This window comes from Lingula anatina, chromosome 1, assembly GCF_051362555.1.
Source record: "Lingula anatina isolate TDL-2025a chromosome 1, LinAna3.0, whole genome shotgun sequence".
NCBI lineage: Eukaryota > Metazoa > Brachiopoda > Lingulata > Lingulida > Lingulidae > Lingula > Lingula anatina.
This window is the reverse complement of record NC_141767.1, coordinates 38,808,758-38,824,778: the sequence shown is the minus strand read 5'-3', so window position 1 is coordinate 38,824,778 and position 16,021 is coordinate 38,808,758. Positions and strand designations below refer to the sequence as shown.

Sequence of the window (16,021 nt, the reverse complement as noted above, 5' to 3'; positions counted from 1 at the left end):
CCCCCCCCCCCCGCCCCCTTTGGAGTGGGTTCAAGAGATAGGTCTTCGTGTACTCTCGTTTTCAAAAAATCATCGTGTTCAATTCACTTTCGGTAATTGTAAGTGTTAATCTGCCATTTTTTTTTCTTTTGGAAATAAAATTATAGGAATTTTCTAACAAGTCTATCATTCAACAATTCCGACCTGATCTTATTTTTTAAACTAAATTAAATCCTGACAATAGAAAAAAGCAAAGGCATTTATTTCTGAATTTCAAAATTTTTTTATTTTTTATATTTCTTTTCAGAAAATTCAATTTTCTGTCATTTATGAATATGTATATATAAGTATCAAAGACACTTCATGAAAACAGAAATCTTGATTAGTTTTCAATACTTTGAAACAATGTTCCAAATCATTTTAATTTCATCAGTGATATACAAAATTCATTCCCGTTGCTCACCATGAAAACCCTTCCCACATTAATACAATTTTTACAACTTGAAAATGACAATGACGCATTTAACTTGAAAATGACAATGACGCATTTAAGTCCATGATATTCATTAACACATAAACTTGCTTTGTTTTAATACTACATCCCAAAAACCATAGAACAAATTATCTTCCACAGTAGTATTCTCCAACCTGTTCACCTACCCATACATCAAATTATTTCACTGATGAGATAAATTCCTAATGATGTTCAACATGCATATTAAAGTGACATTAAAAATAATAATGCCCTTTTTCATTTTTTCCTTTAAAAAATAAATATAAATGAAAATTAAATAAACAAGAGTGGCCATGAACCGGTTACTAAATGTATCAGCTGCATGGAAGAACAACAGGCATTGTCAGTGTCAGCACCTATTTTCAAATAGAAAACAATTTCTTATATAACTTTAAATTCATTCTTAGCACATAAACATGACAAACATGAAATTAAACAAAGAAATAAATCCATACAGTACCATCATTATAGTTTGTTATTATCATTATTATTACATGTAATGTTGTTTTTCTTTTCCACTTTCAAGCCTCTTGCATTCCTCAAGTGAATCTTATTAAGAAACCTTACCTTTGTCTGTCTATTAAACTGTGCCCCACATTCATCTTGTATTAAATTGAAAGGTAAATAGATGTCCAGTAAATAAATGTCTGATCGTGTCTGAAGGAAAATTCTATCTTCACCCAAATCTAATGTCAAACTCTTTGCTGTTTTCTGGAAAAATTGAACAGTTTTGAACAAGCACTTTTATTTAAAGACTGGTTAATTTAGCAAATCTAATGATATACAGTACATGCTGCTTTATTTTTTGTCAATCTCACTTAATCTATTCATTTGGGAAAGGGAAAAATTCCTTCAATTCTTTTGATAGAAATACAAAATATCAAAATACACACCACTTTAGGAAGTTGTATCTCAGCAACAAGAAACTCTGGGTGCCCATCGGGGGGTTCTTGAACAATTGTGTACTTTGGTTCCTCTCCTCTAAAGAAAAAAAGAACCTTGAAATTCTATCTATGACACCAACTTATCACATGCTATTCAAGCCACTGGCTGTTTGAGCTATTTTAAGAATTTAAGAAATGGCAAACGTGATTATATATCAAGATGTATGACCATCATTTCTGACAGAAAGTAACCTTTCAAGTTGCAACTAAGACTTACTTGGGCTTCGTTGCCTGACTATTAAAACTTGAGACCTCTGATATAAGAGGTTTCCCTGGTGCTGAAGCTCCAGCACTGTAAAATGACAATGAAAATATGACAATAATTCTAATTTGCAAAAGCAGATTGTTTATGAAAGCTATGGAATACATACATCTACTCATATATGATTTAATGCTAATCTTTAGTAGAAAAGCTTTTTTCATCAGATTGATATTTTAAAGCAATAATAACTCTTCCTTTGAGATTCAAAATTCCGCATGAAATACATTGTAAACAACGCATGGAAATATATTCTATTATATTTTACCACTAAAACGGCCGTTATTGTAGTAAAACTAAAATCTGTGCTTGTCAATAGGGCTTTCGATGCTTTTCTTCACGGTCATCAAGGCATTCGTTGCTAATGACGTAATGGTGTCACGCGGATTCTCGCGTTCATTCGAGACCAAAAAAAACATATGGCGCCAAACACATTAATGCAGACGCAGACGTAAGTTGCGAGTTTTTGTACAGTGCGTCGGATAACGAAAAGCCCAGAATGGCACACATTGTGGACATTAATGTATTTTTTAACAAAAAGACGAATAAATCTCATGAATCTTATATAGTGTTGTTGTTGTCTGCTTTTCCCGCGGTTTTAAGTAGGTCAACAGTGACTATGCGATGTCAGAGAGAGCTCCGTCAGTTAAAATCTCTTAAGAGATTTTAACAAAAAACTGTACGTTTAGGAAAAAAAACCTGGATTAACTTTGAATGCAGGAATGGGGTCGCTGACCATTGGTAAGTACGGGAAAATTGCCGTTTACTCCAGGAAAATCCAATTTTTGGCCAAAATGAAGAGTTATTATGACTTTAAGGGTCTGAATTAACTGATCAAAAGGCAAAATTTTAATCTCTCTCGTGTTTTAAAGTAAATTAATGTGAAATGTTCACCTTCCCATTTCCATGATTAAGGGCTTGGACTGGGTTCTTATATTCTGTTCAGGGAGAGTGCCAAGAAATTTCCTATTTTTCAGCATAGTGTAATCTGAAATAACAAATTTACAGCATACAAAACATTACATTTGACACTGCAAAGTGATTGAGAATATCAAAGACAGCTTTTTCAGGTGATGTACTGAATCTCAACTATCACAACATTACTTCATTTCATATTCCAAAATATGATAATTATTAATGGTGCCCTAACCACTGGTGAAAAAAAAAATTGAAAAAATCAAGATATTCCAAGTAATTTTAAAATCTATTACTCAATCCTAGCAAAAAACCAACCAAAGTTGTACCTTGCAGTTCAAGTCAGAGTACACAGGTTTATTTTTCAAAGAAACCAAGTTACTTATACACAAGTATATAACCCCAAATCATGAGCACATTGTTTTAGTAACATACTTCTATCCAATAACATGCTGTATTTTTCTTCAAGGCCTTCAATTGAAATGGTGATTAGGAATTTCACAAAGAGTTCGCTCTGTTTACATTTCTCCAAGAAGTCTGGGTGTATAATAACATCATACGCAGTGCAGCCCTTCCCAGCTAAAATAGAAAGAAAGAGTATAATTTACATAAATGTGTATATATGCACACACACACAAAAACGTCAGTAAAATACATACCTTCCAATCCTAGTCGAATCTAGTTTCTTTAAATATCACATATCATTTCAGAGCAAAAAGGCAACTGTCTTATAACTGACCACATTTTTCTTCCATATAATGCCATTAAATACTCACACTTGTCAATCTCTGCATGAGGCTCTCCAAGACTCATAGGCACCCTAAATGCAGTTGGATCCTCGGATTCCAAAACTTTTATGAGATCTTCTTCTGTTATGTCTTTTGGTTTCGGAAGCTAGAAATTCAAGGCATTTCAGAGAAACGAAATATACAGAATGCAACTTCCAATTTTCAAGTCAACAATCTCAAAGCAACACTTTGTTGTTTGTGTGCTGTAATAAGTCAAAGTATTTCATTGAGAACTCAATATACAGTGTAGGTATTCAGACACCTTTACCTTTTGGAATTTATGTAAAGTAAATATGAGCATTTTTAGAAATACATCCTGGTACATAACCCTATTATGTTATATATATTAACAACTTACAGTTTCTGAGGAACACACGTTGATGAATACTTTTTCTTCCTTGTCAGTTTTTGTCTTGAGACAAAAACCTGAAATAAAATATTCATAAACATACATTTGTTTTTGTACTGCATTAAATATTAGTAATAGAACCAATGATATTTGTTGGACAGTTTGAAAAAATTTACAAAAATTGTGCTACACTTGCAATGATTTATTTACCTATTTACCTTTTATTTATTTTGTTTATTTATTATGTTGAGGGTGGTGGGGAGGAAATAGCATAAGGCTTTTTTCCTTGTGTTAGACCTAAAAATAAAATGGACAATTTTATTTGAAATTTATTACATAAATTCTATAGGATGTCATTGCTACTAGTGCATGTATTGAGTAAACTTTAAGAATGTCAGCAACAGCATTCTATTCTTTTCTATTCTATAGAGCTCAATCAAATTTGAAAAAAGGCTCTTGCTATGTCATCGATTTCATGAGTTTCTTTCACACTTTGTAAAATGTGAAGAAATATGCTGGTTCCCTCACCTGGTTTTGGTATCACAGTTTTAAAGTGTGGAGTTTGCTGTTGTAGCCCGCTGTTCTGAGCTGCTGCCTGCATGGATAAGAAAACAATACAAAAAATTAAATTCCCATGAAATGCTGAATTTATACATTTAAAGCCTTCCACGCCAGGTTTTCCCAAAAATTCACATTAAATTAATTTTCTAGGGGTAAAAAACCTCTCCCCCCTCTTTCCAACCATTTACTTGTAAGTCTTCCATTTCTGACTCTTGCCATACATGTATCTCTGTAATAATTTTGGAAAAAGCAAAGATAACCAAAAACTCCATGGAAACTCCATGGGCTTTTCTTGTCAAAATGAATTTTTCTGGGGTAAAAAGCAATTGCTTGACCCATCTTTGCACTTGGATTTGATGTTTTATTCCTTTTTTAATCTAATATACCTTAATTTGACAAGCCGATTATTATTGAAAACATTGGTTGTCAGCTCATTGCCTTATTTTCACACAAGAAAATGGTAGGTTGTTTTGTATCACAGCCCTGTGCCATATTAAATATAGGCTTTGCAAGCTGGCAGTGGCTATTTGAGGAGGCTGGGAAGACAAAAGAGACATGAGGTATAAACTGTCTTTAGAGTCTGAATTGGAAAATATACTTATCTTTACAGGACATGCGTATGACTGTGGGGATTGTCAGATACGTGGATAGAGCCTCTAACAATTAACTGGTGGCAAAATCCCATGGAGTTGCCCTTTTAAGCGCGGGTTTTCTAGATACCCCATTCATTCCACTGACTCAACTTCTGGATGTGATAAGACCTTAGAGCGCATTCTCAACGAATTAAGCCAGGCTTTACAAAGCTGGTGACCTAAAAATGGCGGATGTACATGAAAGAAAAACCGCCTAATCTTTTAATAGTCTCTCCGCCTCTCACACGCCTCCCCACACGTCGTCCCTGCATGGTACAGTAATTAAATCTCGGCTCCGAACATTAATATTTCCGTGAATATCTCTGGTGATATTATCTCCGTAGATAGTCGATTCATTGCTGCTCTACGGGCCAAATTATTCCTTTTTCGTCTCTGTTTTCAAAGATAATAGAACAGAAGAGCTTTTTTTCCTTCGATCGCCTTCAGCCGCCATGCTTTCTTCACCACGAGTTTAACTGATGAGCATGCGCACTTAATATTTCTCAGGTGGCTTCCGCATGGTGAACGGAGCCGAGATTTAATTACTGTACCCCGCAGGGACGACGTGTGGGGAGGCGGAGAGACTATTAAAAGATTAGGCGGTTTTTCTTTCATGTACGTCCGCCATTTTTAGGTCACCGGCTTTGTAAAGCCTGGCTTAATTCGTTGAGAATGCGCTCTTTGTGCTACACGGTATGTTCAAACCGCCTTATTTTCAAATTGTGTCAAGATGGCTCGAGCAATACCGAGGATGAAAAGGGGATGGTGAATGTCATTAGTTTTTACAATATTGATAAAGGCCATTTATCTCTCAATATATCGATATTTAAGTGTCCTCAAATAAGTTTAACAAAAAGTGATTCATGGACTTATAATGGGTTCAAAATCCTGGCTTGGATCAATTAAACGCTCATGTCAACATTTTATAATTAATGTCAACATCATTATAATTACCAGTCATACTTAAAATTATTTGGAACTAGGATCAAAGATCTATCTTGGATTCTAGTTCGGAAAGAATATAAGACGGTCGACAATCACCTCCATCAGCAACTTTTTGTAGATAGCATTTTCTTCCAGCTCTGCTTCCAAGAGGTCTGTGCTCGTCATACCCGCCATGTCACAACCCTTACACTGAACTTACAGTTATTCACTTTTAAAATACTACAGAAGCATGGTTTATGTACAATCTTCTCAACATTACGAGAAACAAGCGTTGTTTTGTAACGTGCTGCCCCCTATCGTAAGTTCTTGTTTTTTTTTTCATGTGAGATTAATTAGGTCAAGTACGTATTGGGTCAAGGTAAAACAGAGCGGTAAATAGAAAACAAATACCTCGTTCTCATCAATACCATAACATTGCGTTACATAATACTTATACGAAAACGAGTCAAGGGATAACTGCAGCATGGCAGCTACACAACCAAGCCAAAAAGATCCGAACAGTATTGCCGAGATCTTCAAAAAGATGGATTATGGCCCTGCTCCAGAGGCCGATAACGTCGTACAGGTGCTTCTTGTTAAAATAGTGTTATACATATTGAATATGCTATTTAGTTCATTAGTTAGGCCTTAAGAGACTGTACATGCACTGCAGTTTACGTTTTTGTGAACTAGTACATGTAGTGCAGTGTGCCTCTCGGTTTTGAGGTGACTTTGATAAAATAAATGACTCTGCTATCCAAATGAAACAATTTTGCAATTTTCTGACTGATATTTCTGCGGTTTGTTTACTCCTATAGTAACCTCAACTCTCTATGTATTTAAATGGTTTGAAATGCAATGCAACAACATAGAAAAAATGAGGAAATTGCATGACTTAAAACGGAGACATCGACAATAGTCACCACATAACAGAATTAAGTGGAAAAGCATTTAAAGAAAGTCAAGAGCCTGTTTGCCTCAGATTTCAGCCAAAAAAAAAAAAAAAAGTAAATCTGAGGCTGAAAACTGAGGTGAAGGACCTGTAACTTTAACTAGGGGCATACTGCATAAGTACAACTGTAAGTGAATGTAAATTTGAACCACCTGTGACTTGTTAGTCTCTCCTAGGCTTCGTTATTTTTTGTATGTAGTGAACAAAATGCATTTGATATGGTTATACTCAGATCTGAGGTTTGTGGTATGAAATCTTCATCAATGTGAACAAAGAAAGCAAGTCAACCACACGGTCATGTGTACACGAAGGTCTTTTTTTGAACTCTTGCTTTCTCTGGACAAAGAACCTGTCTTTCCAATTCAATTTGGACTGCTTGACTTGATTATGAAAGTGAAAAAAGTATTTTCTTTATTTCTTGTGCTTCTGCTCACAGTTCTGAATAATTAAAATATCTAAATATCAATATACAACTTTGATCACATAATTTAATTTTTGTCTGTACATACAAAATTACTAATTGTTCTAACTTTACTCAGAATTTACAGGTAGGTTTAGTTTGGTTATTACTAGTATGTGTCTGTTTCTTAGGTTGACTTACAATGTAATCAGACAATATGATATCATTTGAATGCAACTTTTTCTCCACGCTGTGATTGAATCTTACCCAGTGTCTTTTTTAATACAATCAATTATATTGTGATAAAATCTCACCCCTCTTCTCTAACACAGTGGAGTTCTATTTGGATAATATATATGAGCTTCTAACTGGTGATATTTGAAGTGCTGTGTGCAATTGGTATGGAAAAAAAACCTCTATGCCATGGAGCAGTTATTGTCTTTAAGATATATTTACTTATATCAAGCTGCCATGCACATACTTGGGTATGGATTTGGATACCATATTCAATTTATCCAACTGTGGAATTTGCTGTTTTATTGTTGAAGAAGTAAAATTCAGCCAAACTCTATTTCTGTGGTGGTTGAAGTTTGTAAGGATGTTCTGTATTGTCAAAGTAATGGAAATAATTTGAAATGCTGGAAAAGAATCTAAGATACATAGTCAATTAGAAAAATATTAATTTTTGATGAGATTTCAATAATCCCACCTTAAACAGTCATAAATATAAATAAATAAATCTGTATAGGAGGAAAGTCTTTGATGACCAATTTTTAATCCCATAAACTTGCTGAAAGGTCACTGCATGTATCAGTACTATTCAGTGTTGTGTAAAAATATACACCAGAGTTGCAGTGTAGCACATATTAACATAAAAATACCAAACACAAAAACGGTGTGCTACAAATCGACTGTTTGGACTATGTGCTCAGCAATTCACCTTGCATTTTAGACAGTATTAAAACAATCGCATGTTAAACTGGTATTCTCTGTCTGATTTATTACACACTTTGTAGGTCTGACTGTATACATATCACAGTGTGTATCAGAGACAGAAAAGACTTGTGTCATTGCTACCAGACAGTTATAAAATACTGTAGTCTGTCTTGCATATGCAGTGTTTTGTGCATGATAAAAGCTACCTTTATGCAGGTCCATGAAATGTACTACATGAATTTGAATTCTGATTTCTGCCTTTCAAACCAATGTATTAACCTAAAAAAGAATTTCTGTTTGACAAGTCTGATGTGTGTTATCAGTAATTTGTCTGCACAGTCATTCTATATTGATTAAAATTTATATGTTGCATTTGTTCTATAATTGTGGTTTCTGACTTTAGCTTATGCCTAGGTACTAGTTTGCTATATTTAAAATTTACAAGTTTGCTTTCAGTGGAACTGATTAAGCTTCACTATATTTTATAAATCATTTAACTTCCTTACATTTTCATTATTTTACTATTAAGCTACTGTATTTCTGTACTCGATTCAACAAGTTCAAATTATCTTGAATGATTTTAAATGTTGGCAAAGATATACGCCACACATTACCAACTCACTCTAAGAGTTTATTTACAGGCATGGTTGCAGGACCATAAAAGAAGCTTCGGGCATTTTATTGACAACAAATGGGTAATACCTGAAGGGAGAAAGACCTATGAGACCAAGAATCCATCCACTGGTAATGACCATCATGTTCTCAACTTGAATAGCTTCAACAGTGATAAGAATGGGTCTTTTTAGCTACTTTTATGCCACTGTTTTTAGTGATGCCTTTTAATGCTTAGATTATTTAAATGTTGATTTACAGTGCTGTCTAACGTGTATGATATACTGTTGCAGGTAACGCAGATGGTTTTGGTGACCTAACTATTTTTAGTTTTATGTGACAGTTTTCCTTCTTTTGCACAAAACGTCAGTCACATCTAATTTTTGTGCCCACTTTTCTGTGTTTTTACTAGAAGTGCTAGAAAAGTTTAGATTGTAAGATGAAAGAGGTACTAAACAAGATCACCTTGACTTGAAAGAAAGTTACCATTTATTGATTTTAACAGCTTGATTTTTTATAATGTGATATTCCTAACAGATACAATCATTTGATAAAGAGATGCTTGAAAGAGATCTAGAGAGAAAACAAGAGAAACTGTAGCATGTTGTTTATGTAATGAGGGCTTGCATGTGAACACGAAATAAGAAATCAAGCACACCCATTGTTATACATCATAAGAGAAGGGAAAAAAAGAGATGGCGAAATGCGGAACATGAAATGAAAATCTGTTTGGTGTCTTATTTCCTGTCCTAGGTGAAGTCTTGGCATCTACCATCCAGGGAGAAAAGGCAGATGTCGACCTTGCAGTGGCCTCCGCATGCAAGGCTTATGAAACTTGGAGTAAAACCCCTGGTCATGTGCGAGCCAGGCACTTATACAGGTATGTTTTAAGTTTGCATAGGTTCATTCTTACCAGCACCAAGTTAAAACTGTGTTGTTTTAAATATGTCAGCAGACAACTATTTATCAGTTCACTGGGGATTGATTTGCATGTCTGAGGCATAGTGGTGCATCTCTGTAATCCAACCCATCAGCCTGAGACCTCAGCCCAAAATATTACGTCTAATTTTGTGTTTTAGAACCAAAACAGAAATTATTGAAAACCCCTGTCTTATCATACCTAATGTATACACACTTCATAAATGCTGCTACTTCTGTGATCATGTAGCAAATGAATTTTGATCCAACAGGAAAAATGTGTGGAAAGTTGAAGTGTTTTCTACCTAGGGACTCATGATATGCTGTCAGTCTTTTACCTTTACGTTTTTGTTGTATTTGGCTGATATAACTTCTTATTTTGGTTATTTTTTTATCCATACAAAAAACATGATTCAAAAGGAATATTTCATTCTTCTCTTTCTGTAATGTAAGTTAAGTGAGTTTCATGTAGGTGTCAAAAGTGTATAGGAAGGCAGAGGTTGAGAGCACAAACCAATTCACTCGAGACTCAGCCATGTTATGATACAGTTTTCTCTAGTTTATTTATCTATTTATTATTGTTTTGATTAGGGGTCACTTTGGACTCAGCCTAAAATTATGACGCAGTTCTACTATTTTTAAATCACTGGTTGGGACAACAGAATGTAGGATTATTTTCCCTAAAACAGCATCAAGACCCCCCAAATATTGCACTTTTGGGAACTCTGATCCAGTTTTGTACTATCTAGTACAATGATGCTGTCTTACTAGTACATGTATATTTTACAATACTGTTTCTTTACCATACAGTATTGCCCGTCATGTGCAGAAACACATGCGTCTGTTCAGTGTACTGGAGAGCATGGACAATGGCAAGCCATTCCGTGAGACCAGGGATGCTGACATTCCCACCGTAGTCCGCCATTTCTATCACCACGCAGGCTGGGCACAACTCATGGATACGGAGATGAGGGGATGGAAGTCAGTGGGTATGTATGGATGAAATTGTTCACAATATCCAGTTTTAAATTTTCTACATTCTGTGCCTGTATTTTAAGACATAACAAGTTTTTTAGTACTTTTAATTAAGCATACCTGATGTATGTATTTCAAAAATATTTTTTGACATCAGAAGAATAATAAATATTATCTTCTACTCTTCAGGTGTTGTTGGTGGCATTGTGCCCTGGAACTTCCCTCTGATGTTGCTCACTTGGAAGGTTGCCCCAGCTTTAGCAATGGGGAACACTGTAGTCCTGAAGCCTGCTACGTACACGCGACTGAGTGCCTTGTTGCTGGCGGAAGTGTGTGCTGAGGCTGGCCTGCCACCTGGTGTGTTTAATGTGGTCACAGGGAATGGTGCCTTTGGTAGCTTGCTGGCATGTCATCCTGATGTTGATAAAGTGGCCTTCACTGGATCAACACAGGTGAAAATGTTGAAAGTTCATAAGCTATAGTAATCTTAATAGAATTTTAATTGGAATTATGGTTTTTGCTCTCCTAAAATATATTTAAAAATTCTTGCTCTGCACAAGTTGTGTGTAATTATGTATAATGTGTAATTTTTCTGTGTAATTCATATGGTATATTTAGTTGATGGGTCAATTTCATTGCATTTGTTTTGATGTCCATGCAAGGTGTCCAGACAAATATATCAGTGGTCCTTCCTCTTCTTCCATATGTAATAATTATGTTCTTGACAATCTTTTTAGAGACTATACTGTAAATGTATGACAATGGTAGGTGTTTATTTTTGGAATTCATGTTTTTCAAACATGTTTTTCAGGTAGGACAGACGCTGCGGCGTGTCCTGGCAGGCACAGGTAAGAAATTGTCCTTGGAGCTTGGTGGCAAGTCTCCAGTGGTGGTTTTTGAGTCCTCAGATCTGGACAGTGCCGTGGAGGGAATAGTGGATGCCATCTGGTTCAACCAGGGACAGGTGGGATTTTTAATTGAAGTCTGCTCAGGCAATCAAGTGTAGTGTAATGTGCTTTTTGCCCGTATTCAACAATACTGTCTATAAAAAATTCTACTTATCTTTATAGAAATTAGAAAAATTCTTCTTTTATTCTCTCTCGGAAATAACGTGACTCCCTAGAATCTTTAAGAACATATTTGAATTATGTAAATATTCCAAACTTACTCAAATAAATCTTTTCAAAAATGCCTCATATTTAAAGGTTTTGGTAGAAGTGAAATAAGTGATTCTATCTACAGGTTTGTAGTGCTGGATCAAAACTTTTAGTTCAAGAACCAGTGATGGAGGAACTAGTGAACAAACTGAAGGAACGTCTCACCCACTTCAGGGTAGGGAACAGCCTGCAGAAGAACATCGACATGGGAGCCTTAGTGGATCAGTCTCAGTACAGGACTGTAGTAGAATATGTGGAGGAGGCCAGGCGTGAGGGGGCAGAGGTAGGTCCAGGGTGGGGACCAGTTAATTACAAATGTAATCTCATGAAATATGATTTTCATGGATTTGCCATCAATTATAAATGAAGGTTACCGGAGAAAAGACATACGTGTAAAGCAATAGGTAATTTTTTTTGTTGGAATATGTATAAATATGAAAAGCAAGTTATCATTGCTTTTTGTTTGCTGGATACTTTTTTAAGTACAGGGAAGGTTATAAAATATTGAATGATCTTAATGTTTTTATGTTGTTTTGAGGCTTTGAACATAGATTTTATGTCTCAGAATGAAAAAGAAAGTGTTTCTTATTTTCATTGTCTGCCCAGGATTAAGTGAGGTATATTTAAAAAAGAAATATATTCCTGTATTTCAGTCACTTGTTGTACACTTGGACAGAGCTTATCAAGTGATAATTTTTTTATGCAGTGTTTAGCATTTTAAACCTTTCAGAAAATTAAAAAAAAAAACAATCACTATCAACAACTTTAATTGATACAAATAATGAACACAGGCCAAATGACTTTTTCATGGGATCTTTTAGGGATTTGTTTTCAATGAAATAAACAAAAATCTTAATTTTAAAAGCATAGGTATGTTTCCTGTTAATTTTTACAGAAACGCTATAACTGGAAAATCTTTTATCGTTCAGTACGTATAGCAAGTGTCAATAACAGCACATGCCTCAGGTGTGCTGTAAATTTATCAGATATTTTACACAATCCGTCATTTTACGCACCACTTCACTTTCATCACGAACTGTTCTCACTTGCTATCATGTTTCTTTGAGCTGAAGCATGTTGATGGATTTTTTGTCTTCAGGTTTACCAGCCAAGTGAAGTGCCCCAGGTAGGCTGCTTCTATCCTCCGACTCTCATCACGAATGTGCAGACCGTTTCCAGGGTCGTCCAGGAAGAGGTATTTAAGAGATTATTTTCTTTACTTTATAAAAAAAGGACAATTTTTGTCGTTGAAATGTGTTTATTAGTACCGCCAGCGTGTACGCTGGCGGTACTCATGGTTTTAGTCCCGACCCGTGTCGTACGGCTCCGTTGGCTCCGCCGGCTCCGCCGGCTCCTGCGGCTCCGCCGGCTCCATGTTCTGGCGCCGGATACAAGTCACCGTTACCGCTTCTCCTCCTAGACGGTATGGACCCATGCTCCCATCTTTTGGATTTAGGTTACATATAATCTCAACTTGAACCCCCTGTTTTTTTGGTCTCAGTTGGTGCATTGGCCTGGGCGTGAAGCTCATGAAAATGCACCCTTGTCAAAATTTTTGAAAATTCAATGCCAAATATCTCCAAAACTGAAGGAATTATGGGAAAAATTACCATAGAAGTCTGACCGAAAGTCATATGTAAAGATTCTAAATATGCCCTTGGATTTGACCTTTGACTTTTATTTCAAGGTCAAATAGGCCAAAATTGTCTAAAAATGGGAATTTTCTGCAAAAAAATATTTGTTTGTGGCAATTTTCAGAAACTACACAGACTTTAGCTCTTATGTTACAGTGGGGGGTTAAAATTGGGGACTCCTTTCATCTTTGGGAGATTGGGTTCAATCAGTGCATTTTCACGGGAGAAGCAGCCGTTACTTAGATGCCAAAACTGAAAATCCTCTCTTATTCTGGAAATACCCAAAAACTGGCAAAGATACACCTATAGTTACTATTGACCTTGAATAGGAAGTGATATACTGGCAGTCAAACTGTGACCTTGAAATTGACCTTTGACCTACTTTTCGCCATAAACTGAACCTTGCAAATTTTCTTTCCCTTTTATCTCCAGACCTAGCAGAGATAAGCCCAAAGTTGCTATTGACTTATGGAAGTCATATGCTGTTAATCCAACAGTGACCTTGAAATTGACCTTTGACACACTTTTTACCATAAACTGAACCTTTCAAATTTTTGTCCCTTTTATCTCTCAACCTGGCAGGGATACACCATTAGTTACAATTGAACTTGAATAAGAAGTCGTATATTTTCATTCTTATTTTGACCCTGAAATTGACCTTTGACCTATTTGTTATTCAAAAGTGGCACATATACACCTGCAGTGGCTATTGAAATTGAATGGGATATGTTAATGTGACCTTAAATTTGATTTGGACTACTTTTTAGCAGGAACTGCATTTTACAAATTTTTCAATTTTCATATCTCCAAAGCTGGCAGAGATATGCTAGTACGTACTGTTAAAATTGAAGATGAAGTCATATGTTATACAAAATAAGTCATTTCTGTAATAAAAAAAGTTTTATTTTCAAAAGCTACACTTTCAAGAACTATGTTTTGACAAAAAGTGATGAATCAATTAAAGTACCTATTTCAAGTAAATACACATTAAAACATATAAATGTAAAAATATTAATATAATAATTAATAATTAAAATCAGAACAATAGCTTTAACTGCCGTTTTTGTGGTAAAACAGAATATATTATATTTCTATGAATTGTTCACAATCTTTTTATTGTGAAATATACATCTCATTTAGTTTACAGGTACAAAGACATTTTATTTTTATGCCAAGTTCGTAGTTTCAATACTGAAATACTTAAAGAAATAATAGCTCTTTGTTTTGGCCAAAAAATGAATTTTCCTGAGTAAACAACAATTTTCCCATACTTACCAATGGTTAATGAATCCATTTTTACATTTAAAATTAGTCCCTGGTATTTTTCTCTTTTCAGAGATTATAACAGAGTATAGTCATAAATGGAGGTCATGTGTTCTAAAGACAAGCTCAGATATCAGAATAATAGCTATAACTGCCGTTTTTGTGGTAAAATAGAATATATTATATTTCTATGAGTTCTTCACAGTGTTTTTTACTGTGAAATATAGATCTTATAAGAACAGTTATGATCCCTTTAAGCTGGTTTGTTTAGGTGGATAAAAGGCAACAAAGCTAAACCTGAAAATGAACAAACATTAAACATTGTTCCCATTACAGTATGTAAACAGCTTAAATTCCAGGTCCTACATTTACAATCTTACTATAACCTTGAATTTTACCTTTCACTGTTCCCCACAATTTCTTTATAAATGATAATTACGTACAAAAAGAAAAAAAAAGAAAAAAAATCTTGTTTACTGCATTTCCTGAAGCTTGTCAACCACAACCGTACAGGTGGGGCCCCACTTTCTTTTTCTTTCCCATACAAATGCGCATGCCCCAGCTGGTGGTACTATACCAGGAGGCGGTATCGCCTCTCTGATCCTCTAGTTATTATTATTATTATTATTATTATTATTATTATTATTATTGATATCCTGATTTGATATGCAGTAAGAATTTCACCCCTTTCTTTCTTTTCATTTATTGTTATTAATGAAGTAATTAATGTAGAATAAGACTGTTTTTAAAATCTATGAAATTCATAGGAAAACTTATTAGTGGATTTAGAAGTTACATTTTTTTCTTTGTAAAATTGCCCTTTTTCACAATATTGACATAAAATGTACATCAAACTTAGATTCAGAGCAAGCCTTTTCCTAAAAAAAAGTTGAATCATTGGAATTTAGTATATGTGTACCGCAAGGTTTATATTCCATGCTGTGTATGGATGTGTGAGAACAATTGCTGGTGGTATCAAAGATGAAATAAATAAACTTTGAATAAAAATATATGAATATAAAAAAAACACCAATAACACATGCAGGTCTTAATGTTATCATTTAGATCTTTGGGCCTGTCTTGGTGGTGCTTCCATTCAGGACAGCTAAAGAGGCCATAGCTCTTGCCAACAACACCAATTATGGTCTGGGCGGCAGTGTGTGGACAGAGAAGATCAGCCTAGCACTAGAGATGGCGCTAAACATCAAGGCAGGCACAGTCTGGGTCAACTGCCACAACATGTTTGATGCTGCTGCAGGGTTTGGCGGATACAAGGAGAGTGGCTATGGCAGAGATGGTGGGAAGGAGG

At 35.0% G+C, this 16,021-nt stretch overlaps 2 protein-coding genes across 2 annotated transcripts in view; one reads left to right on the top strand and one right to left on the bottom strand.

Moving 5' to 3' along the window:
* Positions 1–294: 294 nt before the first annotated feature.
* On the bottom strand, positions 295–6,204 carry LOC106156946 (PIH1 domain-containing protein 1-like). The gene is made up of 10 exons (XM_087002370.1): positions 5,983–6,204; positions 4,277–4,343; positions 3,758–3,825; positions 3,388–3,505; positions 3,047–3,190; positions 2,591–2,684; positions 1,655–1,729; positions 1,387–1,474; positions 1,061–1,204; positions 295–849 (listed from the first exon to the last, which is right to left on the bottom strand). Exons 1-10 carry the CDS (start codon positions 6,058–6,060, stop codon positions 808–810), a joined length of 918 nt encoding a protein of 305 aa, XP_086858496.1. The 5' UTR covers positions 6,061–6,204; the 3' UTR covers positions 295–807.
* A 5-nt stretch (positions 6,205–6,209) lies between these two features.
* Positions 6,210–16,021, top strand: part of LOC106156945 (aldehyde dehydrogenase family 16 member A1) — a 41,715-nt gene continuing 31,903 nt past the window's right edge. Inside the window, exons 1-9 of the mRNA XM_013532393.3 lie at positions 6,210–6,451; positions 8,795–8,897; positions 9,519–9,645; positions 10,494–10,672; positions 10,848–11,110; positions 11,470–11,622; positions 11,901–12,098; positions 12,915–13,010; positions 15,778–16,020. Coding sequence (XP_013387847.2) covers positions 6,350–6,451; positions 8,795–8,897; positions 9,519–9,645; positions 10,494–10,672; positions 10,848–11,110; positions 11,470–11,622; positions 11,901–12,098; positions 12,915–13,010; positions 15,778–16,020 — 1,464 coding nt within the window. The 5' untranslated portion in view covers positions 6,210–6,349. The remainder of the gene's footprint in view (positions 6,452–8,794; positions 8,898–9,518; positions 9,646–10,493; positions 10,673–10,847; positions 11,111–11,469; positions 11,623–11,900; positions 12,099–12,914; positions 13,011–15,777; position 16,021) is intronic.

Bases quoted from the DNA above. Each gene is read 5' to 3' on its own strand.
- LOC106156946 (XM_087002370.1), bottom strand. From the start codon at position 6,060: ATGGCGGGTATGACGAGCACAGACCTCTTGGAAGCAGAGCTGGAAGAA. The intron at 4,344-5,982 runs GTGATTGTCGAC...TTATCCATGCAG, and splicing joins ACAAAAAGTTGCTGATGGAG to GCAGCAGCTCAGAACAGCGG. The intron at 1,475-1,654 runs GTAAGTCTTAGT...TTTTTTCTTTAG, and splicing joins AGTCAGGCAACGAAGCCCAA to AGGAGAGGAACCAAAGTACA.